This window comes from Xyrauchen texanus, chromosome 9 (assembly GCF_025860055.1).
Source record: "Xyrauchen texanus isolate HMW12.3.18 chromosome 9, RBS_HiC_50CHRs, whole genome shotgun sequence".
NCBI classification, from domain to species: Eukaryota; Metazoa; Chordata; class Actinopteri; order Cypriniformes; family Catostomidae; genus Xyrauchen; species Xyrauchen texanus.
This window is the reverse complement of record NC_068284.1, coordinates 42,024,754-42,052,333: the sequence shown is the minus strand read 5'-3', so window position 1 is coordinate 42,052,333 and position 27,580 is coordinate 42,024,754. Positions and strand designations below refer to the sequence as shown.

General features: G+C 39.3%; 1 protein-coding gene across 1 annotated transcript in view; it reads left to right on the top strand.

Moving 5' to 3' along the window:
• Nucleotides 1–281: 281 nt before the first annotated feature.
• LOC127648632 (cullin-3-like) overlaps nucleotides 282–27,580 on the top strand; it is a 29,115-nt gene continuing 1,816 nt past the window's right edge. Inside the window, exons 1-13 of the mRNA XM_052133323.1 lie at nucleotides 282–490; nucleotides 14,400–14,597; nucleotides 16,833–16,946; nucleotides 17,130–17,290; nucleotides 18,573–18,687; nucleotides 19,089–19,317; nucleotides 21,811–21,956; nucleotides 22,207–22,383; nucleotides 24,643–24,813; nucleotides 25,096–25,203; nucleotides 26,025–26,149; nucleotides 26,494–26,590; nucleotides 27,553–27,580. The exon at nucleotides 27,553–27,580 is cut by the window's right edge and continues 107 nt beyond it. Coding sequence (XP_051989283.1) covers nucleotides 401–490; nucleotides 14,400–14,597; nucleotides 16,833–16,946; nucleotides 17,130–17,290; nucleotides 18,573–18,687; nucleotides 19,089–19,317; nucleotides 21,811–21,956; nucleotides 22,207–22,383; nucleotides 24,643–24,813; nucleotides 25,096–25,203; nucleotides 26,025–26,149; nucleotides 26,494–26,590; nucleotides 27,553–27,580 — 1,759 coding nt within the window. The 5' untranslated portion in view covers nucleotides 282–400. The remainder of the gene's footprint in view (nucleotides 491–14,399; nucleotides 14,598–16,832; nucleotides 16,947–17,129; nucleotides 17,291–18,572; nucleotides 18,688–19,088; nucleotides 19,318–21,810; nucleotides 21,957–22,206; nucleotides 22,384–24,642; nucleotides 24,814–25,095; nucleotides 25,204–26,024; nucleotides 26,150–26,493; nucleotides 26,591–27,552) is intronic.

Genomic DNA, 27,580 nt, shown 5'->3' with positions numbered 1-27,580 from the left:
TAATCGTCAAGTAGCCTAATAATAATTATACAATTTCACAAACGGCCAACACAAAACAATGCTTCCAAACAATGCCAACGGATCAGAATGTCATAGTCAAACTTCGTGTCAGTGACAGTGTTTTAAATGAATATACCAGTCAATCCTTGTAGATTGCTCTTTCCTCAAGGCTCACCACCAGTGTACCACATGTTAATCCCAGCTGGCCTCCATTCTCGCGATATTGGATACATTCCCGTGGAAAAAAAACAGCATTCTCGCGAGATTTTTTATCTGCCATCGCTGTGGAGACGGGGAGAGAGTGAGAAAGAGAGGGACACAAATTTGGGGGGGAGGGGGGATGAAAGAGGGCGAGATTTGTCCTCGTTTCCCTTCATCAAGCCTGCCCTGATATCTGTGTATGGCATCGCTCCCAGACCCTAACCCAAACATGTCCAACCTCAAACCCGGTACCAAGAAGGATACCAAGATGCGGATCCGCGCCTTCCCCGTGAGTATCAGCCGGGATGAGTGCGCCCCAGGCGGCCGCTTGGATCAGTCGAGTACCGGGGATCGGGCAGAGCAGCAGGCCGCAGTTGCTTTAGATGTTTTTAAACGTTTGAGAAACTTGAAAATGCTCTTGAGGAGAACATGGTTGTAATGAGGATAATAATAGTGTCCAGATGGCGAATATGTTGATATATGGTTACATTAATAGAAAGAGGAGTGATTGAGATAAGGATTGAACATACACAAACAGTTGTATATAAGTGTCGAAAACTTAGAGATTTATTTTTCAGGGTCTGTTAATCTTGATTATTGTTGTGAAAATAGGTAGAGTAGTGCAGGTCGTGCAGGGAAGATGCACTCCTCACCTGCCTCTTTACTTTAAGTGTTTTGATCTGGTTTTATGTGGTTGGTGTTATGTTTTTTTTTTTTTTTGTCTTTCTGATGGTTGATAGTGTGTGATTTTTGTCATACATATTTAGATGCTGTTTTATTGAAGGTTTGTAAACTTCACAATGTGACACCTGTCAGCAATTCAACATGACTCAACAAATGTCATTCTCGGGGCCTGGGTAGCTCATCGTGTATTGAAGTTGATTACCACCCCTGGAGTAACGAGTTTGAAACCAGGGTGTGCTGAGTGACTCCAGCCAGATCTCCTAAGCAACCAAATTGGCCGGGTTGCTAGGGAGGGTAGTCACATGGGGTAACCTCCTCATGGTCACGATTAGTGGTTCTCACTCTCAATAAGTTGTGGGTGGATCGCGGAGTGTAGCATGAACCTCCACATGCTGCAAATCTCCGTGGTGTCATACAAAGCGAGCTACGTGATAAGATATGCAGAGGCAACTGAGACTTGTCCTCTGCCACCTGGATTGAATGAGTATCCGCACCACCATGAGGACCTAGTAATAGGGCTGCACGATTTGGACAAAAAGTCATATTGCGATTTGTGATTTGAACTGCAATTATGATGGTAATGTTTTCCACACGTTCAACTGCAAAAAGGCTGCTGGGGTTTTCACACTTGAGCCCTCTTAAAAAGAACCAAACTGAGACCTTTTTTCAGGTCACCCACAAACAAATAAATATATAAACAGTGAAACAAAGTCTTCTTCATATCCAAATGTTACCATCCATCGTGTACATGTTTTTGTCCATTTTGTGACAGGATCTCAGCCCACTAATCATCATCATTAGTTTTTGAAACAGTCAACTTGAATATTAGGGAAGCTCCAATCAGGATTTTAACATCCAACACCGATCTCCAATTTTCATCTCAATCGATGCTGATCATTTAAGTTTTAATCAGCAGCTCTGTCAAATCTGGTTATATGTAAGCTTTCTGCTTAATGTCACTGTTAACTACATTTCCCTGTTGGTAAAACCATAGTTGTTGCCTAGTTTTTGCTGTCAAAAATAATGTTGATTGATTGAATAATTCAGTATACACAAATATAAATGTTAGTCTTTATTCTAGGCCTTAAAAACTAGTAGGATTATACAAACTATTCTTTACTGTATATAAGATAGTCCTAAAGAATGAGGCTTAATGTCAAACTGAAGTTGAAATGATAACCCATTGGTGTAATTAAATTTAAAGTGAAAATGTTGGTTAGTTTGTCACCATTTCATTTAATTATTTTATTATATTTAATTTAGCAATGCATTATATAATTGTACCTAAATATTTGATATAGATTTATTATACATATGTTCCTTTTCATTTTGTTGAATGTTGGTAATATTAGTTCCGCTTTCACTTGTTTCCGCGGGGAGTGTAATAAGTGTGACACCCTCTTGTGAGGTAAACAAATGACTGGAGAATGGAAGAGATGTTTCTGGACTCTACAGGTGTTACTGTTAATGCTGTTTGCTCAGCAAATCATTTAATAAAAATTTTTGAATTATACCCCATCTTGTATTGTGCGATATTATTATGATACCTGTGCCTTGTGGAGACTGAGATGCTACTACCGCAGATAATAATAAAAACGCTTCACTCAGGACACGCCAGTTTAGTGCAAATAAAGCGTTTAGCGCACGTAAGCAAATGGAACCGAACTCTGAGCACTTCTGTTACTCTAATCATTAGAGGGAGTTGTGGAGCACAGCCGCTCTGAAAACACTGTAACAATGCGCAAAATTTAATATAGACTGGACAGAGCAGCGCAAATAAACTTCGTAGGGAGCAGACTATTTATTTATTTAATTAAATCGCAGCCTTTGTAATTTAATAATCGCAAAAGGTCATATCGCGGTTTCGATTTCATTTCGATTAATTGTGCAGCCCTACCTAGTAAGTAGTGGGAATTGGGCATTCCAAATTGGGAAGATAAAGGGGATAAAATAAAAATACACAAATGCCGTTCTCATTCAAATAAGCTGTAATAAGATGATAAGCAATCAGTCTTGTTCAGATAAGCTCTGTTTTTCTTTTGGGACTTGACATATCTCACCCTGTCAAAGGAATTCATCAGAAATCTTACAACTTCACTCTTAGTATTACCCTCTCAACACCTGCAATGTGACCTAGATTCTAACCCATTACTCCCCATGTCAGTTATTTTCTGTTTTGTCTTTAGGTGTAAATTCATTGCATGGGTATATGGCCATTTCTGTGTGTAATTATAAAGTTCAGTATCATTGTATCATTTGACACAAAAAAAACTGAATTGGATGATCTTCATGACATTTGGTTATGTTAATGGTTCTCCTGCGTGAATTTTCCACCAATGCGGCTGGAACACCGTACTGAAATACTCTAACAGTGTTTCCAGCAGTGCCTCTACTGGGTCAAAAGCGTAAAACAGACAAACAAATGACTTATGAACGTATAAAATGGTCGCAAATACGATCAAAAATAATTGATTGCGACTTTCATGTAAAATCTAGTCGCCAATGGTGACAGTCGGTTGTGTGCATTCTGATGAAGTTTCGTCAGATATCATCTTGTAATTGAATGCATCTTTAGAGCGCGGACCAGTGTTTCTCGTGCTACTTTTCACCTGTTCTGTTGTGATGAGCTCGCTGCACCATTAGCAGTTTGAATCAGATTCACTTTCTTAGCGAATCAGCCATCAGGGAACTCACAACTGGGAGTGCAGACACTTCAAATTCCGAGTCCCATGCATGTTTTGGGCTTCTTTATAATTAAAAGTCCTGTATTGTGTACCACTTTGTTTCTTTATTGATTGGGATTTGAGTAGCACAGTAAATTGCATCTGGGATTTCATTCAGTTTGCACTCTTGTATTCTCTGTGTCTGCACCATCTGGTAAAAGACTAAGGCAATATTGTAAAACAATTTATATTCTGTTTTATATATATATGAGAGAGAGATAGACACTTTTGACACTTAGGGCAATTGAGGGACTTGTTCAGAACAATTACTCAAGGTGCAAACATTCATTGATGCTCAAGAAGACAACAAACTTATATATGCATATACTTTATGTAATTATCTGTAATGTAGATTGTAAAGGGCAGTATTAAATAAAAAATATTTTATCTGTTATATTTGTTTAAATTATGAATGGGGTGAGAACATTTATGAGACAAAAGGGAATGCAAACTTCTCAACTATATGCTGTTTATTAAACCTCAAATTAATGGGTTATCAGCCATCTTTTCTTCTGCTTTCTATCTTTTGTCTGAACAACAATCTAAATCGAGCAATTCTGTGATTTGGTGACTAAAAAACAGTCATTTGGCTCCTTAATGTTTCAGTTTAGGAGCCAATGGCTGCTTAATCATTTGTTTAGTCTGGAGCCCTGAGATGGGCTGGTTTGATTATTTCTGTAACTGCTGATCTACTGGGATTTTCACGCACAACAGTCTCTAAAATTTACTTGAATGGTGCCAAAAGCAAAAAACGTCCAGTGAGAGGCTGTTCTGTGGACAGAAACGCCTTGTTGATGAGAGAGTTCAACACAGATCCAAGATGGCGGCGCAGTAGCACGCAGCGGCCACTCCGGATCCACAACGGTGCTATTTTTGTTAAAAAAGCCCGACTTTTGCAACACATGGACATCGGAGCAACCAGTGTTCGTGTCTACCATCGCCAGACACTACTCAAATATAAGAATCATGCAAAAACCAAGCTGCATGATGACCTGCAGGAGGCGCTACGCGTACTCGGCTTGCTGCGGAGACCAGGCCTCCAGCCCTCGGCGTCGCCTGATGCCGGTGGCCGGGGAGAGGACGTCGTAAGCGGTGTGCGAGAGCGAAGCGCGGAAAGAGGGCGGGGTCCATGCTAGGCTAAAAACAAACCCTAGCCGGCCGGCTCTCCCGTCTATCCTGCTCTCAAATGTTTGCTCCTGGACAATAAACTGGACTATATCCGACTCCAGCAGGCTACGCAGCGTGAGTTTAGAGACTGCTGCGTCTTTGTTTTCACGGAGACGTGGCTCAGCGACAGAGTTCCGGATGCCGCCATTCAGCTAGACGGGCTCGCCTCGTTTCGTGCCGACAGAAATACAGCTCTCTGCGGTAAGACTCGCGGTGGTGGCTTGTGTGTTTACATCAACACGAATGGTGCAAGAACTCTATGTTAGTCTCTAGTTACTGTTCATCGCTGTTGGAGCTTGTGACTGTTAGATGCAGACCTTTTTATCTACCACGGGAATTCACCACTGTTTGCATAACCGGAGTTTACATTCCCCAGCGCTAACGCTAAGGAAGCGCTCTGTGAACTGTATGGGGCTATGAGCGAACTGCAGAACGCTCACCCCGACGGACTGTTTATTGTCGCCGGAGATTTCAACCATGCAAATCTCAAGACAGTGCTCCCTAAATTCCATCAGTATGTGGACTTTGCAACGAGAGGGCTGAACGCGCTTGATCTTGTTTACACAAACATCCCAGGCGCGTACGGGCGGAGCCCCGCCCCCACCTCGGCTACTCAGACCACATCTCTGTTATGTTAATTCCAGCATACAGACCGCTCGTCAGACGCACAAAACCGCTTCAGAAGCAGGTGAAAACCTGGCCAGCAGGAGCCATCTCTGCTCTTCAGGACTGTTTTGAGTGTACTGACTGGCACATGTTCAGGGAGGCTGCAACATATGGCGATTCTACCAACTTGGAGGAATACACAGCATCAGTGACCAGCTACATCAGCAAGTGCATTGATGATGTCACTTTCTCCAAGACCATCACCACACGCTCCAACCAGAAGCCGTGGATGACTGCGGAGGTGCGCACGCTGCTGAGGTCCCGAGACTCCGCCTTCAGAGCAGGCGATAAGGCAGCCCTAAGAACAGCTAGGGCCAAACTGTCATTGGCAATCAGAGAGGCAAAGCGCGCACACGCCCAGAGAATCCACAGTCACTTCCAGGACAGCGGTGACACGCGGCGCATGTGGCAGGGCATCCAGGCCATCACCAACTACAGGACAACATCAGTTGCCTGTGACAAAGATGCCTCCCTTCCAGATGCGCTGAACGACTTCTACGCTCGGTTTGAAGTGCAGAACGACGTGATGGCGAGGAAGTCCACCCTCCTCCCAACGACCAGGTGCTCTGTCTTACCACGGCAGATGTGAGGAAAACTCTACGTAGAGTCAACCCACGGAAGGCTGCTGGACCAGACAACATTCCTGGCAGAGTGCTCAGAGGATGTGCAGACCAGCTAGCAGATGTTCTTACCGACATCTTCAACATCTCTCTGAGCAGCGCCGTTGTTCCAACGTGCTTCAAGGCCACCACCATCATCCCCATGCCAAAGAAGTCTTCAGTGTCCTGCCTCAACGACTACCGTCCCGTCGCACTTACACCCATCATCATGAAGTGCTTCGAGAGGCTCGTCATGAGGCAGATTAAGACCCAGCTGCCCCCTCACTAGACCCACTGCAGTTTGCGTGATCGTTCAAACCGTTCAACGGACGATGCCATCACCACAACCCTCCATCTGGCCCTCACCCACCTAGACAATAAGGACTCATACGTTCGAATGCTGTTCATAGATTTCAGCTCAGCATTCAACACAATCATTCCCCAGCACCTGATTGGAAAGCTGAACCTGCTGGGCCTGGACACCTCCCTCTGCAACTGGATCCTGGACTTCCTGACTGGGAGACCTCAGTCAGTCCGGATCGGGAACAGCATCTCCACCACCACCACACTGAGCACTGGGGCCCCCAGGGCTGTGTGCTCAGTCCACTGCTGTTCACTCTGCTGACTCACGACTGTGCAGCAATGCACAGCTCGAATCACATCATCAAGTTCGCCGATGACACGACCGTGGTGGGTCTCATCAGCAAGAACAACGAGTCAGCATACAGAGAGGAGGTGCAGCGGCTGACGAACTGGTGTAGAGCCAACAACCTGTCCCTGAATGTCGACAAAACAAAAGAGATGGTTGTTGACTTTAGGAGAGCACAAGGTGAACACACTCCGCTGAACATCGACGGCTCCTCTGTGGAGATTGTCAAGAGCACCAAATTTCTTGGTGTTCACCTGGCGGAGAACCTCACCTGGTCCCTCAACACCAGCTCTATCACCAAGAAAGCCCAGCAGCGTCTCTACTTTCTTCGAAGGCTGAGGAAAGCACATCTCCCAACCCCCATCCTCACTACATTCTATAGAGGGACTATTGAGAGCATCCTGAGCAGCTGCATCACTGCCTGGTTTGGGACTTGCACCGTTTCGGACCGCAAAGCCCTGCAGAGGATAGTGAGGACAGCTGAGAAGATCATTGGGGTCTCTCTTCCCTCCATCAAAGACATTTACAAAAAACACTGTATCCGCAAAGCAACCAGCATTGTGGACGACCCCACACACCCCTCACACAAACTCTTTACCCTCCTCCCGTCTGGCAAGAGGTACCGAAGCATTCGGGCCCTCACGGCCAGACTGTGTAACAGCTTCTTCCCCAAGCCATCAGACTCCTCAATACTCAGAGACTGGTTTGACACACACGTGTCCTGAGTTGCACTTTAATTACTGTCACTTTATAACTGTCTGCTACCTCAATAACTGCTATGTGCATAGAACATTATCTCATAGTATGTTATGTTTACATTTTTAGAAACTGTCATCTTTTTGCACTACTGAGTACTGGTCGGCGCTGCACTGTCTATTGTCCTGTTCATTGTCAGTAATTTGTTGTACTGTCCCGTACTTTTTGCACATGTTTGCACGTGCACTTTATATAGGTAGTTTATATAGGTATTTTATTTCGTTGTGTAGTCTCATGTGGTCCTATGTTGGTCCTTTGTTGTTTTTATGTAGCACCATGGTCCTGGAGGAACGTTGTCTCGTTTTGCTGTGTACTGTACTAACTGTATATGGTTGAAACGACAATAAAAACCACTTGACTTGACTTGACTTGACTAGACTGGTTCGAACAGACAAAGTCTACAATAACTCAGATAACGGCTCTGTACAATTATGTTGAGAAGAATAGCATCCTAGTATGCATTCTGAGATGTGGGTTGGCACTGTTTTGGAGGCTCGAGGGGTCCTACACAATATTAGGCAGGTGGTTTTAATATTGTGGGTATATACTTAATTCATATAAATATAATTAAACTTTTAGCTTGTTCAAATGACATATTGGCATCACGTTCAGGAATTTGCATTAAATTTCTGCATTTAAGATGTAAAGCCTGGGTGTTTCCTTTAACTCTTTCCCCGCCAGCGTTTTAAAAAAAAGTTACCAGCCACTGCCAGGGTTTTTTACGATTTTCGCTAAACTTTAATGGCCCGCAGAATATTTTCTTCCATGAATATATGAAGATGCTATATATTAAAATAACGATTTTATTTTATCTTCATTTGTTCTTTTTTTTATTGCCACTTGAACAGAGGTAGGTTTTGTCAAAAACAACATTTCGGACAAAAAGCTGAGAAAAAGGCATTTTTATCAAACAATTGCTTTAGTATTATTATGGTGTTCCACTTCTCGTTTGAGACGATCGCAGTCTGTTTCTTTGATCAAAGAGTTGCGTACTCTTTCAAAACATGCGTGCGGGTCTTCCTTACCGTATACCACCTAAAACACGGATACCCGGAAAATTCCGTGTTTGGCGGGGAAGCGTTTTTTCATAAAACCCGGAAAATTATGTGTTTGGTGGGGAAGAGTTAAATAGCTCCGGCTCTGCTTATTCCACAATGAGAGTGCTTCTGAATTTACTTATTTTTTTATATAATTCCCTCATTCTTTGCGATCTACATCAGCTGAAGCTGTTCAGAAAATTTAGAGTGCACCTGGACTGTGAGCTGTGTAATTCTTCCACTCCTCAGACAGGTGCGAACTGCAGTGCTGCTCTCGCGTGCCACCATTACAGTTTAATGTGATCTCATGTTACGTTAAATGAGATCAAAGATCTCATGAAATCAGACGAATATTCGACAATGAACATTTTTGCAGACAATTTTTTGTTTTCGATAATGTCGACTAATCGTTTCAACCCTACTTAACAGTAGTTGTTTTAATTCAACTTTGAACTTGTTCAAATTACAAATTGGCATCCTGCTCAGGAATTCGACTGCAATTTAAAAGACACTATAGTTAATTCTTAAGGGCTGTCGGGTAATGGTAAAGACCTGTGGTCATGTTTAAGCCAGTATCCTGTGCTGGACTAATTAGTGTTGGGATCAGGAGAAAACTGCATCCCCTGTGTTATTTATTTGGATCTGTGCAGAAAGCAAAGCGGTTCTCTGGGTCCGTTTTCTTTTATATTTAAAAACTTGTACCATGACTACTAGGCATACACTTTTTATCACTTTTATGAAATGTCTTTTGTTTATGTTTTTTGTGTTTCAATAAATTAATTACATTTTTAAAGCAAAATCAGCAAAACGTAACAAAAAAAATCACCGACCCTCGGCAAGGGTGTTGACGATGTTATCAGATACTGCTATATGTTTTAATGTTATTGTCGATAAAATAATGCTTACATAACGCCAGCCCTATGTGACACCCTCAGCCATAATCAAGTTGTTGTGAACCGGCTAGTGAGATGCCGACTTTAATATTCTGCAAAAAGAATGATTTTAGACTCTTTTGGTGACTGCACTGGCAGGCATGACGTAGCAGAAATAGAAACCATTCCAAAAATAGAATGCCCTGTCACTCATCGTGTGTCGTGGCTGGTTAGGAAAAGTCTCTGAAAAACATGGAAAAGATATACATTTTTATAGCGTGTCTTAGTGGTGTGTCACATAGGGCTGCACAATGAATCGAAAAACTAATTGCGATTACGGCTGTGACGATTATGTAATCGTAAAAACTGACGATTACAGCGTTCAACTTAAGTCCGCTCCTGTTGCATCAAGGGTTTCTATTTACAACATGTTTTTGCAGGGGTTGAGTATTCCAACCAATCACTAACATGTTCGTTGAGCAATGAAACTGCAATAGCCAATCAGAGCCACTTAAATTAGTCCTCCGTCCTATCAGTAATGACAAACGATCCTAATGCGCAATAAGTTTTGAACCGTCTGAATGCCCAGATGCTTGCTTTGTTCCATCTCTGTTTGTGTTGGCACGAAAATGAATACTGTGGAAACATCACGTGACACTTGAAAAGAAGCTGTAGAACAAGAGCGAAAAGCACTTTGGATTATTTTTTCACTGCATATTGCACCGCTCACTTTGTACGTAGATGTTAAATACACTGCATATGAGCAACACGATCCCGTTCTAATCAAGGCACAGACGCGGTGTAAATAATTGATTTATTATGCTGATTAGACAGCTTTGTTTTTAATAAGATAATTTGCGAGAGTGCAGAACATTGTAAAGTAGGCCAATGTGAATTTGATTTGTACAAAATAGCAATAAAGCAATTCAGCTTAACTGTTCTAAGTTTGTTTTGGAGGTGTAACCATATTCTTTATGTTGGCATGAATAGTATATTTCAGGAATCGCCTCTTATTCTCACGCCTGCTCTAATAAGACCCATTTGCCACATTAGTATTAGGTATTAGTAGATTTAACATTTTCACGAATCGCACAAACTCTTGGTCAATTTAAATCGGCTGTCAATATGTTTGTCATTATTTTCTGTACGTGGACAAATAATTTAAGCAGTAATTTAGCAATAATTTAATTCTATATCGTAGATATCCATTTAAAATAGTTTTTATTTGGCCTTAATTAATAATGACAATAATAATTGCGATTACAATATCAAATGCAATAATCGACAATTATGATTTTTTTTTTCTATAATCGTGCAGCCTTAGTGTCATAGCACTTTTATTTAGATTTAAAAAACAATGCAGAACCTGAAAAACCATAACATCGCTTCAGAAATGCAACAGAACTCAAAAAGACATCCAGTTTCCACAGACCCGCAGGACACACGAGGTATGCTCATCTGCATGTGATGTGTGGTGCTGCACGTCTAGATGCGAAAATGAATGTGAGCTATTTGTTTCTGAAAAGGAAAACACATGGGAATGCATTCTATACCTATTTATCTACACAATCGTTTGCAATATAGGCTTTTATGAAGCACCTTTAAATAATAAATTGACAAAGACGTCTGTCAGACTTGTTTAAATTTACATGCACAAACACTCTGTTCAGTAAATGTGACTGAGTCCATATGATCTAATATGGTTTTATTCTGCAGATTGTAATTTGTGTTCTGTTCTGTGGAAATTAATTACAATTTAAATGTAAATGTGATCTTCCTCGATTTCTTGATGATTCATTTTGTATTGGTTCGCAATGCCCCACTTCCATTGGTGAATTACAGACCGGGCCAATGGGGCCAGTGCCCAGGTGCCCTTGACTACCAGGGGCCAGAGAGGGCCCTGTGTTACAAGATCTTGTGGCCCATCTACTTTGAAAACAAATATTTATTGTAAGCTTGAATATGTGGCCCCCACAGCTTAAACAAGGCCCCCTCAATAGGCTCCTTTGTATATGTTGGCCCTCAGTCCTCTTATAGAACCCTTTTTCCGGCCTATTTCTAATTACATAAACTAGACATTATAAGCAATATGACTGACAACGAAAATAGTGATGTTCAGCCCTATATGTGTGAACCGGAGTCAGTCACTGATGACGGAAAGACTCTGAATGTAGTTTCCGAATGGTTATTTGATCAATTGATTTATTTGCTTTAGAGTTTTTTCAGCAGCTTTGCAATGATGGATGAGCAACACACATACTTTTACAATGTTCACTATGGGCTAAAATGAAACAACACACACACAAACAAACATGTCCATGCAGTGTCCATAAACAGTCGTGGACAGGGCCTGTACAAAGTGACATCACTTTGTACAGAATCTGTGAATGGCTTGTTCTGAGACCGTGTTTATGATTAATGGGGATTAAAAAAAAAAGGACTGGAAGGTTGGATTTTTATCATTATAGGGTGGTTGTGTATATGCACTGCCAACACACATTTATGATCAAACACCATGTAAAAGTGAATTTTGCATTATAGGTCCCCTTTAAAAATAAATAAAAAGGTTTTACAATTTAACTTTTTTTTTCAAACATCAATGTAGTGTTTGATGTATAAAATCATGATAATTGATTAAAAAAAAAAATATTGCATTTGAGGTGCTGATTGAAATGTCATACATTTCTATAGAGCAAGGAAAGGAAGTTGTCATGGCCAAACTCCAAAACATTTGGTATCTCTGAAAAGCCCAGGGTGTCCTCTTTAAGATACACAAACTATACACATTTATTGCTATTACTCAAGTGTGCCGCACAAGCCCTCAGAAGTGAAGCCAAAATGTCTCGATCGCCCCCCCGGTGACTGGTCCTAGTATAGGTCATAAACCCCGCCTCCCCATGTTATTCAAAGGGACATGAGACCAACTAAACAATTAAATTACACTTCACATATCTTTTTTCCAAAGATAGTTTGTCATTTACTGTAGTTTCTATCACGTTGATGTAATTTCAATTGTTTGTTTTCAAAATAAGTTTGTTTTTAGTTAGTTATTTGATGCTATAAAAACGGTGCTGTGACATCATGATTGACAACTGTGATTGACAGGTTCTCTGAGCAAAGTAGTCACTGAAGCACCAACTGACTTTTTTTCGGAATCTTCGGAGGACTGAGGAGATTGGAGCTTTAAATTTTATATCTAAATTTCTATAATTAATTATTTCACACCGTCAAAAGTGCAGTGGCATGTGCTTGCGATTGATTCAGTGAGAGTGAGGGCGGGGCCTTGATTTCGTGGCTTTACTTCCTGCTCAATACTGCGCAGGTCTGGTCCAGAAATCGCAACTGCATCGTCCATCTTTTTTTACAGTCTATGCTATTACTGCATGTTTGCCCTACATTACAAAAAATAACTTGGCTCTGGTGGTTGGGAAAAATACGATTTTTATATTTTATTTTGTGTGGTACAAAAGTACTGGTTTAACTAGATCTTTAAAGTTTGTCGAGACAAAATAAAATGTTGGTTTGAGAAAACCTTGACTTAAAGTTTTAAATCGGCTATAAATATGATATAGGGATGATCACTTCTGAATGGAACGCTGATGAGTTAGAAAAGATATGGCAGTGAAAGCCGGAACTGCATGAACTCTTTGCCGAGTTTCACCAAACCCTTCCTTAGATGCTGTTAGAGCATTTTGTGACATGCTTGTTTTTTGTTTTGTTTTTGGTATGCAAAATTTGTAGTATTTACATTGAGTTCACATTGATATGTATAACAAATGCTAAAATTGTTATGTCTCTTTAAGAACAGTCGCTGTTCAGCTAACAGTTGAGCAGTTTCTTTTCCACATCTGTGTTGTGTGTTTGAATGAATCTGACTGTAAATAACAGAACGGGTAAAAAGAGTCATAATCCGCCCCTGCCCACTTGTGATAAATATTTTATAGTTAATGGCCATTATCACAAGTAAAACTCAATGTGGGAACCCAGAGAACTTTATTGAATAAAGCCACTGCTCTTTACGCTGTCAGTGAAATATCATTGTGAGCCATTATAGCCACACATCTGCGCCCCGCAAACGTATAAAACTTTGGCTTACCTGAAGGAGAAATGAGTGGAAACATGTATCTCTCAATGACGCAATTAATGTTAATATTGTATTTGTTGCATGTAAGTGATATTTAAAAAAAATAAACAAATAAAATGGCATTTATATCTCAAAATGGTTCAAACATAAATGGAACTCATCCTCAAAAAACAAGATTGGTGGGCAGACAATATTTTATTTCCATGGCCTGTTTTCCTATATTTGTGATCCAAACTGAAATGTCTTGATCGTGTTGAACAAGTTAAAGAAAAAGTAGATCTTGCGTTTAAAAAAAAAAAAAAAAAAGTGGGCACACCATACATTTTTTTTATATTATAGATATGCTTTGGGTGTCTGTTGGCTTTAGGTATTGTTTGTTGTGTGGTTGTTATCTAATTGTAGAGTGCATCAAAACTTAGGCTAATGAACTCATTTTAGCCAAACATGACTTCACCATGACAATTTATGCAATCTTGAGTTATTAGATAATATTTCAGATTACTCGATTAATCATCAGAATATTCATTAGATTAAGCGATTACCAAAATAATCGATAGTGACAGCCCTAATTTTAGCATTTGAAGCTGTACAATTGTAAATACAGTTAAAAAGAACTGTTATAAGCACATTTTGAAATCTATTCATGTGCTACGATGCTTTGTTGCTTGGCAACCATAAACAACCTACAGTTAGGTTAATCAGCTAGGGTGAATTAATGTAAATTGGGCACTTTTGACATTTAGATGACTGTAAATACGTTTCTATTTTATTTGTTTATTGTGCATAGAGTTAAAAGGGATTGTTAGGATTTGCCTTGACCCTAATAATCACTGTAAAATTACTCTGGCACATCCTTTAGAAGCTTATTGCTTTATTTGACCCTAAACATAAAAGAACTAACTAACTGTAAACAGTAGCTTTTATTTTCATTGACTAATTGGGTGATTTGTTTGTTTTGTAGATGACCATGGATGAGAAGTATGTCAATAACATCTGGGATCTTCTGAAGAATGCCATCCAGGAGATCCAGAGGAAGAACAACAGTGGGCTGAGCTTCGAGGAGCTCTACAGGAACGCATACACCATGGTGTTGCACAAACACGGGGAGAAGCTCTACACAGGCCTGAGGGAGGTGGTCACCGAACATCTCATTAACAAAGTATGAACTTCTCTCTCACTCTTGGATCTTGCTTTTAATATTTTGATTCATGCAGTCTAGGTTGATATGATCTTGAGAAGACTGAAGTAAGGCACTTACAATGAAATTGAGTGGGGGCCAGTCCATAAACATTAAAACACATACTGTTTCAAAAATATAGCCGCAGGGCATAAACATTATACATTTTAACTTGATTTTAGTGTGATAGAAGCATTTAGTAACCTTGTCTTTGTAAAGTTATATCTAATATTACAACTTAATTTTCATGACAACATAATGCCGTTAAACCCTGTAGTCCCCTCGTAAGCAATTTTATCACAAAAGCCTAACCTAATCCCTGAACCGAGGTGAAATCACTGTAACACACAGCCTTTCGTGGCTTATCACCATTTTTTTTTAAAGACCTGCTTAACAAATCTTACAGCCTGTAAAGTTAAGTTGAACAGAGCATGTGAAGGACTCTGATCGTCACTGTTTAAGATACAGTGCATCCGAAAATTATTCACAGCGCTTCACTTTTTCCACATTTTGTTATGTTATAGCCTTATTCTAAAATTTATTAAATTCATTATTTTCCTCAATATTCTACAAACAATACACCATAATGACAACATGAAATAAGTTTGTTTGAAATCTTTGCAAATTTATTAAAAATAAAAAATGAAAAAATCACATGTACAGCTAAGGTGCATCCTGTTATCACTGATTGTCCTTGAGATGTTTCTACAACTTGATTGGAGTCCACCTGTGGTACATTCAGTTGATTGGACATTATTTGGTAAGGCACACACCTCTCTATATAAGGTCACACAGTTAACAGTGCATGTCAGAGGACAAACCAAGCTATGAAGTCCAAGGAATTGTCTGTAGACCTCTGAGACAGGATTGTATCGAGGCACAGATCTGAGGAAGGGTACAGAAAAATTTCTGCAGCATTGAAGGTCCCAATGAGCACAGTGGCCTCCATCATCCTTAAATGGAAGAAGTTTGGAACCACCAGGACTCTTTCTAGAGCTGGCCACCCGGGCAAACTGAGCGATCGGGGGAGAAGTCCTTTGTCAGGGAGGTGACCCAAGAACCCGATGGTCACTCTGACAGAGCTCCAGCATTTCTCTGTGGAGAGGAGCACCTTCCAGAAGAACAACCATCTCTGCAGCACTCCACCAATCAGGCCTGTATGGTAGAGTGGCCAGACAGAAGCCACTCCTCAGTAAAAGGCACATGACAGCCCACCTGGAATTTGCCAAAAGGCACCTGAAGGACTCTCAGACCATGAGAAACAAAATTCTCTGGTCTAATGGAACAAAGATTGAACTCTTTGGCCTGAATGGCAAGCCTAATATCTGGAGGAAACCAGGCACCACTCATCACCTGGCCAATACAATCCCTACAGTGAAGCATGGTGGTGGCAGCATCATGCTGTGGGGATGTTTTTCAGCGGCAGGAACTGGGAGACTAGTCAGGATCGAGGGAAAGATGAATGCAGCAATGTACAGAGACATCCTTGATGAAAACCTGCTCCAGAGTGCTCTGGACCTCAGACTGGGGTGAAGGTTCATCTTCCAACAGGACAACGACCCCAAGCACACAGCAAAGATAACAAAGAAGTGGCTACGGGACAACTCTGTGAATGTCCTTGAGTGGCCCAGCCAGAGCCCAGACTTGAACCTGATTGAACATCTCTGGAGAGATCTGAAAATGGCTGTGCACCGATGCTCCCCATCCAACCTGATGGAGCTTGAGAGGTCCTGCAAAGAAGAATTGGAGAAACTGTCCAAAAATAGGTGTGCCAAGCTTGTAGCATCATACACAAAAAGACTGGAGGCTGTGAATTATTATTTCTTTTTTTTTCTTTTTTTTTATACATTTCCAAAGCTTTAAAAAAAAACTTCTTTCATATTGTCATTATGGGGTATTGTTTGTAGAATTTTGAGGAAAATAATGAATTTTATCCATTTTGGAATAAGGCTGTAACATAAAGTGCTGTGAATACTTTCCGGATGCTCTGTATGTGTGTATATATATATATATATATGTTAGTTAATGAGGGCTCTCGGGTTTTATCTCTAGCTGGCTTTGGTTAATTATGTCAGTTTAGGACAAGGTGGAAGCAGATGGTGGAAAGTTGCCTGTCCCAGTGGATTTTTTCTCAAGGTGATGTCATTGTACACACAGGGGGCTGAAACCCATGTGCTATCCCTGCAATAATGGCTTTGTTTTTTTACCTGTCCTCAGGTACGAGAAGAGGTGTTTCACTCTTTAAACAACAATTTCCTGCAAACGTTAAATCAAGCATGGAATGATCACCAAACGGCCATGGTCATGATTAGGGATATCTTAATGTATATGGTAAGTTGTTCATTTAAACTTGAGGGGGCTGTAAATATTAAAAAAATTGAGTTGGAACATTTAGAGCATTCAAATGTATATTGTTGGTTTTAAATGGTTCAAAATATCAGGACTTGTCTACTAATGACATAATTTATTATAAATAATATTAATTAAATAATGTATCTCTCTGTTTCTCTTTAGGATCGTGTGTATGTTCAGCAGAATAATGTGGAGAATGTGTATAATCTCGGCTTGATCATTTTCAGAGATCAGGTGGTGCGGTACGGCTGCATCAGAGACCACCTCAGACAAACTCTGCTGGATATGATCGCTCGAGAACGCAGGGGAGAGATGGTCGACAGGTCTGCACCACATCTGTCTGTCTATTACAGTGTTACAATTTAATAACAAAGAATGAAAGCAAGCATTTTTCAATTTACAGAAACCCTGAACCACAATGTGGGGAAAAAGTTTCATTAGGTGAATTTCTTTTTTTCTTTTGTTTTGGTGTCTTAGTGTGTACCTGACCCTTTTATTTATTTATCTATCTGAACAGGGGGGGGGCCTGGGTAGCTCAGTGGTAAAAGACGCTGGCTACTACCCCTGGTGTACACTAGTTTGCGAGTTCGAATCCAGGGCGTGCTGAGTGACTCCAGCCAGGTCTCCTAAGCAACCAAATTGGCCTGGTTGCTAGGGAGGGTAGAGTCACATGTGACCACAAAGGACTACAGGACTTAAAAAGCACATTGGGAATTGGGCATTCCTAATTGGGAGAAAAAGGGAGGGAAAAAAAGAATTCTCTCCATTAGCATGTGGTACCAACTTTAGCCACCAGGTGCCACTGAGTAATTATGAAATCTTATGCTTACAAGGTGACAGAATTTCTATGGTGTATATCTGTTGAATTATATAGATTTATAGTTATAGTATAATACTATTTTATAGTATAATACAATAACAAGATAATGTTTTGAAAATCTAAATCAAGAAAGAAAAAACAATGTTAGGCATTCTTTTAATACATGAAATCCTATAATTAAACTAACCTCATGTTACATATGTTTCATATGGCATTCATTGTCAAATCAATCAAGGGTTCAACACACCACTTTTCACTGAAAACACAGAGAGAGACACGTCGCAATGGTCAAACTTGTCCATCTAGTGCATGCTTACATTGGCAAACAGTTTTAAAAATTGCAATATCAATAGCATTATCAATATTTCCAGTGGTAAAGTTCATCAGACAAACAGAAATAACTCCTGTTGTCACACTTGGCAATGAATGCCATATGAAAAAAACATTTAACCTGGGGTATATTCATTTAACTGGGATTTTGTGTATTCGAGAGGAAAAACAAATGAATAGGTTATAGGCTCGGGACACCTAAAAAAAAAAATCAAATCACAGGAATTAATTATTATTATTATCACTATTATTATTATTTTTCACTTTGTGGTTCAGGGCTTCCGTATCACCTTTTACTTTTATGAACTTTTTAATTAAATCATCTACCAGCTCTATCACATGCACAGCCATTAATAAAAGAAATGTTCCTACAGCTGCTTCACTTTTATTTTTCCAGTACAAATGAACTTGCAGCAGTAAAGGTGTAATGTGTTTGATGGTGTGTTTTGTGGCAGGGGGGCCATCAGGAATGCCTGTCAGATGCTGATGGTTTTGGGGTTAGAAGGCCGGTCCGTATACGAGGAGGATTTTGAAATCCCATTCTTAGACATGTCTGCTGAGTTCTTCCAGGTGGGTGCTGTCGTACTTGTTTTTATAAAGGTGTTTATTGTCAAAGGTGTATGCTTTGATAAAACAGGTATGAGATGGTAACATTATTGAAAGGTTTAACAATTACACAATTGTTCTAAACCACAATAGCTCAATCAGCTCCATGATTGGTTGATCCAATTTCCATTATTATGATAATTTCACTTGGTTCAGGCAGAATTTTAAAGAATAATTTTTTTTTAAATGGTAATGTTCCTTACCATGGGCCATAATGTTGAAAGACAAATTTCTGTATAAATTGTACATAAATCCGTTTATAAGTCACTTGTCACATGCAGTTCAACTCATTGACTCTCAGCTAGGCAGGTAATGAGTATAAAACAAAGATCTCTCTCTTACTCTGTATGTTCACTTCTTTGTAGATGGAGAGTCAAAAGTTTCTTGCGGAGAACAGCGCAAGCGTCTACATCAAGAAAGTGGAGGCTCGGATAAACGAAGAGATCGAGCGAGTGATGCACTGCCTAGATAAATCTACGGAGGAGCCCATCGTGAAGGTGGTGGAGCGAGAGCTCATCTCCAAACACATGAAGACCATTGTAGAGATGGAGAACTCGGGGCTGGTCCACATGCTGAAGAACGGCAAGACAGAAGGTGAGCAACATGGATCTGTTTGAGCATTGATTAACTGAATGAGCCTTTTTGGGGGGATTTCAATGAATATTGGTGATTGAATCAACTGCGCTGTATGTGGAACTTGCTGCTTTGATGTTCCATAGAAAGGTATGAGAGTGAGTAAATAATGACAGAATCCTTTTAAAATTAATGATAGAAAATAATTACATAAATCCCTCAAAAATAGTTGAAAACTATTAGATTTGGATCTAACACAGATCACGGGATTAATCCCAAGAAAAGTAATTCCGGCAACTGTTCTAGGACTGCAAAATTTGTCCATTCACACTGCAAGTGCTTTCCTGTAATTTGTGCTCGCATTCACACAAATCCCGGAACAATCCATAAAGACATACGTGACATCACAGTGTGATGTCTAATGTACAGCGTCTTAAGTTTACTGATAACCGCATCTTTTCTCTTAAAAAGCCCACTCTTTCATTTATGGTACAAACCAACTGATGGTTAATTACATAATCTGTGTGGATGGTGAGTAGCTCCCTGGTCCCTGTATGAGATTGCATGATAGCCTATTTTATTCCGATAGCTTATAAGATCATTTTAGTTTTGTTTGATATTAATTGTTTGAGGTATTTGCTGCTGTCTGGCAACTGAAATGCCTCCCAACAGCAATAAAGATTGAAAGCTCAGGAAAAAAAAAGCATGGTATCAAGGTGCATTGCAATATTTTTAATATTAAATAATAAAAAAATTATATTTAAAAACAAAAATGTATCATTTTCAGTGATACTGCCTTGCAACAGTTAAGTTGTGCTTTCGATTCAGTAATCGCGTTTGTAATTTAGTCTTGTTCTAAACATGTCTAACTTCCTAAAAAATAAAGAAAATGAACAACCTTACACCGACAAGGTTTTGTGGGACATTAGCATGTATTACAATCAAAAATGAGTAGGCTATTCATTTGCCATTTATTAGTTGGTCTTTTTTTTTTTTATTTGCACTAGCACTGCCATTTTTTTTTTTATAAGTCTTCAGCACTTTTTAATTTACAAATACAATGTAGGCTATTATGGTAAATGGTCTGCATTTATATAGCGCCTTTTTAACCTTAACGGTATTCAAAGCGCTTTACACTGTGACTCATTCACCCATTCACACACACATTCATACACCAATGACGGCAGAGATGCCATGCAAGGTGCTAGCCTGCCACTGAGAGCAACTTGGGGTTCAGTGTCTTGCCCAAGGACACTTCGTGATGTGGAGTCGTGTGGGCCTGGATTCGTACCACCAACCCTGCGATTTGTGGCCGACCCACTCTACCTACTGAGCCACAGTATTATTAGTAATATACAAATTGTATACTAACTGTTGCACTGCGATTTAAGTATTGAGAAGCATCGAGGCAAATGTCATCTTTTTGATCATGATTTCTACAAGCTTTAAAATGGGATAAAATCTATATTTTGGAGAAACTGAAATGTAGGCTATTATTTGGAACCCAATGTTTTGGAAAATAGCAATAAAAAAATTTTCAGTATCGTTATGTTCTTCCACTTTTAGGCTTAAGAAAATAAATGTGTGAACAAACAGTTGGCCTTTCAGAAGGTTTCAAGCTCTATGGCGAGTTAGTCTACCTAAAAAGCTATATTGAGTCATTCAAAAACTGATAAAAGTGCACTGTATCTGGTTGTGTTTCTTATGTAAGCAGGTCTATAATTAATTGGCCTATAGCTACCATATTTTTGCTTGCATTCATCTTGCAAATTCTGTTGTGCAAGGATATTGTACTTCAGGTTTGGAATGTTCCCTGCATGACACCGCACGTTGTTTTCGTCACAATTTAACTGGGTAACCATCATTTGGTTAAATACCCAAAGTTTATTTTGAACATTTTTCAATACCCAAAGTATTCTACTGTACTTCACAGACTTCAACCGCACCGTATATGAGGGGGAAATAAAGTTCAAGCTCTGACATTTGGTGTGCTTCACTCTAAATGAAAATGTAATTTATTTTATCATGCCAGGTTGATGAAGCTATAAATGTAGCTGATTGTTTCTTATTTAACTGATATTTACAATGCAAACGTTAATTTCTTTACTTGTATATTTAAAACAATTAGAAAAATCCTCAGTCACACAACTGTTTATGACATTGGTTTTTTTTAAACCACGGTACACAGTGAAACTGTTGAATCTCTATACTGCACACAACATTCTCCTTCGCATGATAAATCAGTCATCACTATGACACACACCCTTCACAGTATCGGCTCTGCTTTTGTTCATGCAGACACGTCCCGAGATTGATCCCAGCAAAGTTACTAAGGTCTGATCCTGGGATAAAATTTTTGTGCATTACGGCACTGGTTTGCGTTCACATAAAGGCTCCCCGGCATTGATCTCGACAATATCCCAAGATCAGACCCCAGTGTGAATGAGGTTTCAGACTCTCTCTCCCTTCCTGTTTTGTTTTCACAGTTTCACAGTTTTTCTTTCTCATTTTCAGACCTGGCATGCATGTATAAGTTGTTTGGTCGTGTTCCGAATGGGCTAAAGACGATGTGCGAGTGTATGAGCTGGTATTTGAGAGAACAAGGCAAAGCGCTGGTGTCAGAGGAGGGAGAGGGCAAGAACCCTGTCGACTACATTCAGGTACCCTTAAATCTCACCAAACTTGGCAACAGCTGACTAGAGCTTATAGTTGTACATGTTGAGTGGTAAAAACAATTGATGCTCATTAAATAATATCAGAATTACTTCATGTAATCCTAATTAATCCGAGAAAAGTATCTGCTTAAGCTTCAGAATTTGGACTAGTGACAGTTTGTTAATATTAGGAACATAAACCTTGTTAAGGTTGTTGTGGGCATTAAGAATTTTATTTTCCATGTGAACCATTCAGGGTTTGTTGGACTTGAAGTCACGTTTCGACCGGTTCCTGCTGGAATCCTTCAACAACGACAGGCTCTTCAAACAGACTATCGCCGGAGACTTTGAGTATTTCCTCAACCTCAATTCCAGATCGCCTGAGTACCTTTCACTTTTTATTGACGACAAACTCAAGAAAGGAGTGAAGGGGGTAAGACATTGGTTATAGACAATCTTCTGTTCTAAATATTTTGGGAGTAGAATTTCAGCACAAAATCCTGCGTCTTATTCACTAACCATCTGCAGTCTAGTTTAAGCAGGTGCAGTCAGCGCTGTATTTGTGCTGTGTCTCAATTTTAATTAATCATTGTCATTGCTTTCCACACAAACACACCTCCTTTCTATGTAAATGAGATATTATAGATTGTGCTTGATTCACAAAAATTGCCTGGCTATTAGCTAGGGCTGATACGATTAGTCAACGTTATCGACAACATCGACAATAAAAAAAATTGTGGTCAAATATTTTTGTTGTCGAATTGTCATCTATCTAAGTTAATGTAACATGAGATCACTTTAAACTCTAATGATGAGCAGCACTGCAGCTCCCACCTGACTTAGGAGAGGAAGAATTACACAGCTCATAGTCCAGATGCACTCTAAACTTTCCAAACAGCTTCAGCTGATGTAGATAGCAAAGTATTAGGGAATTATAATGCAAAAATACAAAGTAAATACAGAAGCACTCTCGTTGTGGAATAAGTGGAGCTGCCGCTCCGCTGAAGCAAAACTTGCGCGTTAAACGTCTTTAAAGGAAACACACTTGCGTTGCATCTTAAATGCAGTTTTAGTCTTTTAATGCTTTATAGCTTTATTAAAGTTCAAATAATATGGAAGCAGATCATGTAAATAACTACAAACTGCCATTTCTCTGTCCAGTCAGCACCTCTTCTATGAGTTTCGCGAATATCCCGATCTGAGGGGTAGAGACTAAAACTGCCTCCGGCTGATGCACACTGTCATGGGAACGCTCATCCCTCAAGCGCACACACTTAATGCAGCTAGATTATAACGTATTGGCTTGCGACTTATTGAATCATAATATATGTCACTGTGCATTTCTTATTGTGATGAAAATTGGCAATACGCACCTTTATTAATAATAAAGTTTGTTTTTTTAGGGATTTAAAGATGGATTGAAGTGAACTGAAAGGTGAGGGAGGGTAGTCTTCGCCCCATTATCTGCACTGCAAAAAAATGTGTTTTTGATTTTGTTTTTGGTTTGTTTTCCAATATAAATATGTAACACTCATAAAACAACAAAGTGTTTTAGGAACTATACTGCTGAAGAAAAAATTAACTGAGAATGTTGAATATAATATTAAAAATGCAAATATTTAAAAATATCTAAAAATCCTTTAAAAAAAGATGCATTCACCTGAGAAGCAGCATATAAGATATTTATACTTGCTTTTAGAGAACCGATCTTGAATATAAGTATATTTAGTCTTTACTGCACGTGCAGAAGTATAACCAAGAGAAAAATTTACTTATATACAAAATACACTTGCTGTATATTTAATATACATTCTCTTAGAGCAAGTCTAAATATCTTGTTTTAAGGATTTTTAGACATTTTTAAATGGAAAACAAGACATAAACACTTGATGACAATAGGTTTTTTTTTTGCTGTGTATTTCTTTACTGAATTAAACTTATAAAAAGTATTTTTTCCCTTTAATTCAGTAAATATAATTTAGAGGTATTTTTAAAAGATTTCTTCTTTAATGTTTGTAAGCACGTTTAATACAACCTTTTAAGTCTGGACACAAGCAGAATAATCGGTTAAGGGCTAATGATAGTCGAATAATCATTCTAATTATCGTTAGATTAATCGATTATCAAAATAATCGTTAGTTGCTGCCCTACAGTTAGCACCACATGAAGGCAGGCGGTAAACAGAATTTTATTTTAAAAGATATGTTTTTGTAAATTTTCTAGCAATCATATTAGCAGGGATTCATCAAATAATGATCAAACAATACAGAAGAGTGTTATAACGGCATATATCCAGATGCGCTGTTTAGTCAAGTGCACTTTCTGCAGAAGTTAAAGAGATGATCAGGTGTCTAGATGGCAGTAGTCATTGATGCAGTTTCGTCCTGCTAGAGTGTTTCAGATCATGGTGATCTGCTTCATCCTCCACTATATAATGATCAGAATCAACCTGAAAGTTTTCGGAATTGCATGCGCAAATTGTGTTCAGCACAGATGTTTTGGGTGCGTTTGCTATGTTGACTGATCTGCATAATTCCCTTTAGCGAATCAGTCGCGAAACCAGCGCAGAGAGCACGTGCAAATAACCAACGATTTACTGGGTGCAATTTATAATTAGTGAAGTTATGCAGAGATGTTTAAATTAACCAGAACACACGCATAGATCTGATTTCCCTGCACTCTGCTTTTGTAGCTGACAGAACAAGAGGTGGAGTCTATCTTGGATAAAGCCATGGTGCTGTTCCGGTTCATGCAAGAGAAGGATGTGTTTGAGCGTTACTACAAACAGCATCTGGCCAGAAGACTCCTCACCAACAAGAGTGTCTCAGACGACTCTGAGAAAAACATGATCTCCAAACTGAAGGTGGATATCACATCCTGATCTACTCTCTTTCACTTCATTCCTCTACATTGGTGGTTCAAAACTTTGTTCCTGGAGGTCCCCCAACACTACACATTTTGTATATCTCCCTTATGTGACAACCAATTCAGGTCTTGAAGTATCTATTAACGAGTTGAAGAGTTGAATCAAGTGTGTTTGATTTGGGAGATATCCAAAATGTGTTGTTTTGGGGGGCCTCCAGGAACAGGGTTGGGAACCAACCACTGCTCTACATGTCTAATGTTCTCTCTCTCTCACTCTCAGACGGAGTGTGGTTGTCAGTTCACATCTAAACTGGAGGGCATGTTTAGAGACATGAGCATCTCTAATACCACTATGGATGAGTTCCGTCATCATCTGCAGACCTCACAGGTACACAAACTGTGTGCTGGTGAAGACCTCACTATCTTCAAGACCTCTTAAGGCCACATTTACATCAAGTTTTGGGCACAACACAAACTTTTTACGATGTGTATTTTACATACATTTATGTATAGATTGTACATTTTAGTGATTTAGTTTTATTATTATTATTTTTATTTTATTTATTATTATTATTTTGCAGTAAAGCAAGTGAATGACTGGAGTGCGTTTAACTGTCTTTGAAGAACTTAAAAAGGTCGTGACATGAGGAATAAATTTTCCTTGATCTTTTGACATATAAGAGGTCATTGTATTATAGAAACATACTGTAAGTTTCAGAATTCAAAACTTCCTCCTCGCTGCAAAAAGAGCATTTGTTGAAGCCAAGCTGCAAAACGACTCATTCGCTACTTCCTCCACATTGTAATGTCACACTGGGGTATACATTTACATCTGATCACCTCCACAACAACACATCAATGCCTACTTTACTCTTATCACTTCTGTAGTCAAGTCTTAAAGGAGAAGCAGCACCAAAACCAAGTGTTTCTGACAGAGGGTCAGAATGAGGGTGGAAAATATCAGTTTTACAAATATATGAATGTTTTTTGTGCAAAAAAACTTAACTAACATTATAAGTAAACCTTATTAAGGAACATATAAAAAGTAATTTTTAAAATAATGTCATGACCACTTTAACTTTTAGTGCGAAAAATCGTTGATAAATAGAACTTTTGTCCTGTTTGCATCAGATGTGATGTAAACAAGCTTTACTCCCTACAGACTTCGATTTGAATTAATGTGTGTGGTTAATTTTCCTTATGTTGCAGGTGTCTCTCTGTGGTGTTGATCTCACAGTGAGAGTTCTGACCACAGGTTATTGGCCCACACAGTCAGCCACACCCAAATGCAACATCCCACCCTCCCCCCGCCACGCCTTTGAAATCTTCAGAAGGTATGACTCACAATCCATTGATTATCATCAAGCATAATGTTGGGTGATATTATTAAGTTCTTTATCACTGTACGAGTAATTTTATGTCACGTTATTCAAATTTCACGTTACATTTTTTATGGGAAAAAAAAGGGTCTATATATTAAATAACCATGTGATGTGGTGGGCAATATAAGTACCAAAAAAATATATAGATATATTCTTGACGTTTTTGGTTGATAACGATATAGCCTACACATTTTGATGGAAAGTGATTTAAAAACTTGGGGTCCAAAGTAGCCTAACAATGTTTGTCAGATGCTTTCAGTTTTTGTTTGGTTTAATATGAGTTTAACGCTATGCAGGTTTTATTTGGCTAAGCACAGCGGCAGGCAGCTCACACTCCAGCACCACATGGGCTCTGCAGACCTCAACGCCACCTTCTACGGCCCAGTTAAGAAGGTACAGACACCTACACATTTACTGTTGGAAACTTGTAACACCTCTCAAAAACAATGTACTCTGTGTCCTTACATGATACACTGTAATAAAGCAACAAGTGATAGATCTCTTCTGCTGTATTTTAGCAAGTTTTCGGCATAACTAACCATGATGAGCACAACCAGAGAAGCACAATACATTTTGTTAGTCACTTCTACGTCTGGTTAGCTCAACCAACAGTGAGATGTCATTGGTCCAAATCCTCTGCATATATTCAACATTGAGTGTACATTCATTGAGCACTTATTAGGAATACTACTGTCCTAATAAGATGTGGTCTTCTGCTCTTGTAGCCCATCCATCTCAAGGTTAGACGTGTTGTTCATTCTGAGATGCTATTCTGCTCACTACAATTGTACAGAGTGTGGTTATCTGAGCTACCGTAGACTTTTCTGGCTGCTCAAATCAGTCTGGCCATTCTCTGTTGACCTCTTTTATCAACATGGCATTTCCATCAGCAGAACTGACACTCTCTGGATGTTTTTTTTTTTCTTTTTTTTTTCTTTTTTGGCACCATTCTGAGTTAACTCTAGAGACTCTTGTGTGTGAAAATCCCAGTAGATCAGCAGTTACAGAAATACTCAAACCAGCCCATCTAGCACCAACAATCAAGCCACATTCGAAATCACTGAGAATTTTTTTTTTCCCCATATTAATGGTTGATGTGAACGTTAACTGAAGCTCCTGACCTGTATCTGCATGATTGTATGTATTGCACTTCTGCCACAAGATTGGCTGTTTAGATGATCATATGAATAAGTAGGTTACAGATGTTCCTAATTATGTGCTTAGTGAGTCCATGATTAAATGTGATTTTGTCGATTCACACTGGAAAACTTGTCACTGTAAGCGTGCATCTTAAAAAAAAAAAGTTTTGATATTTGATAAGTTTAACTGACTCTTGACTAACTCTCTTTCTGTAGGAGGATGGGTCAGATGTGGGTGTGGGCG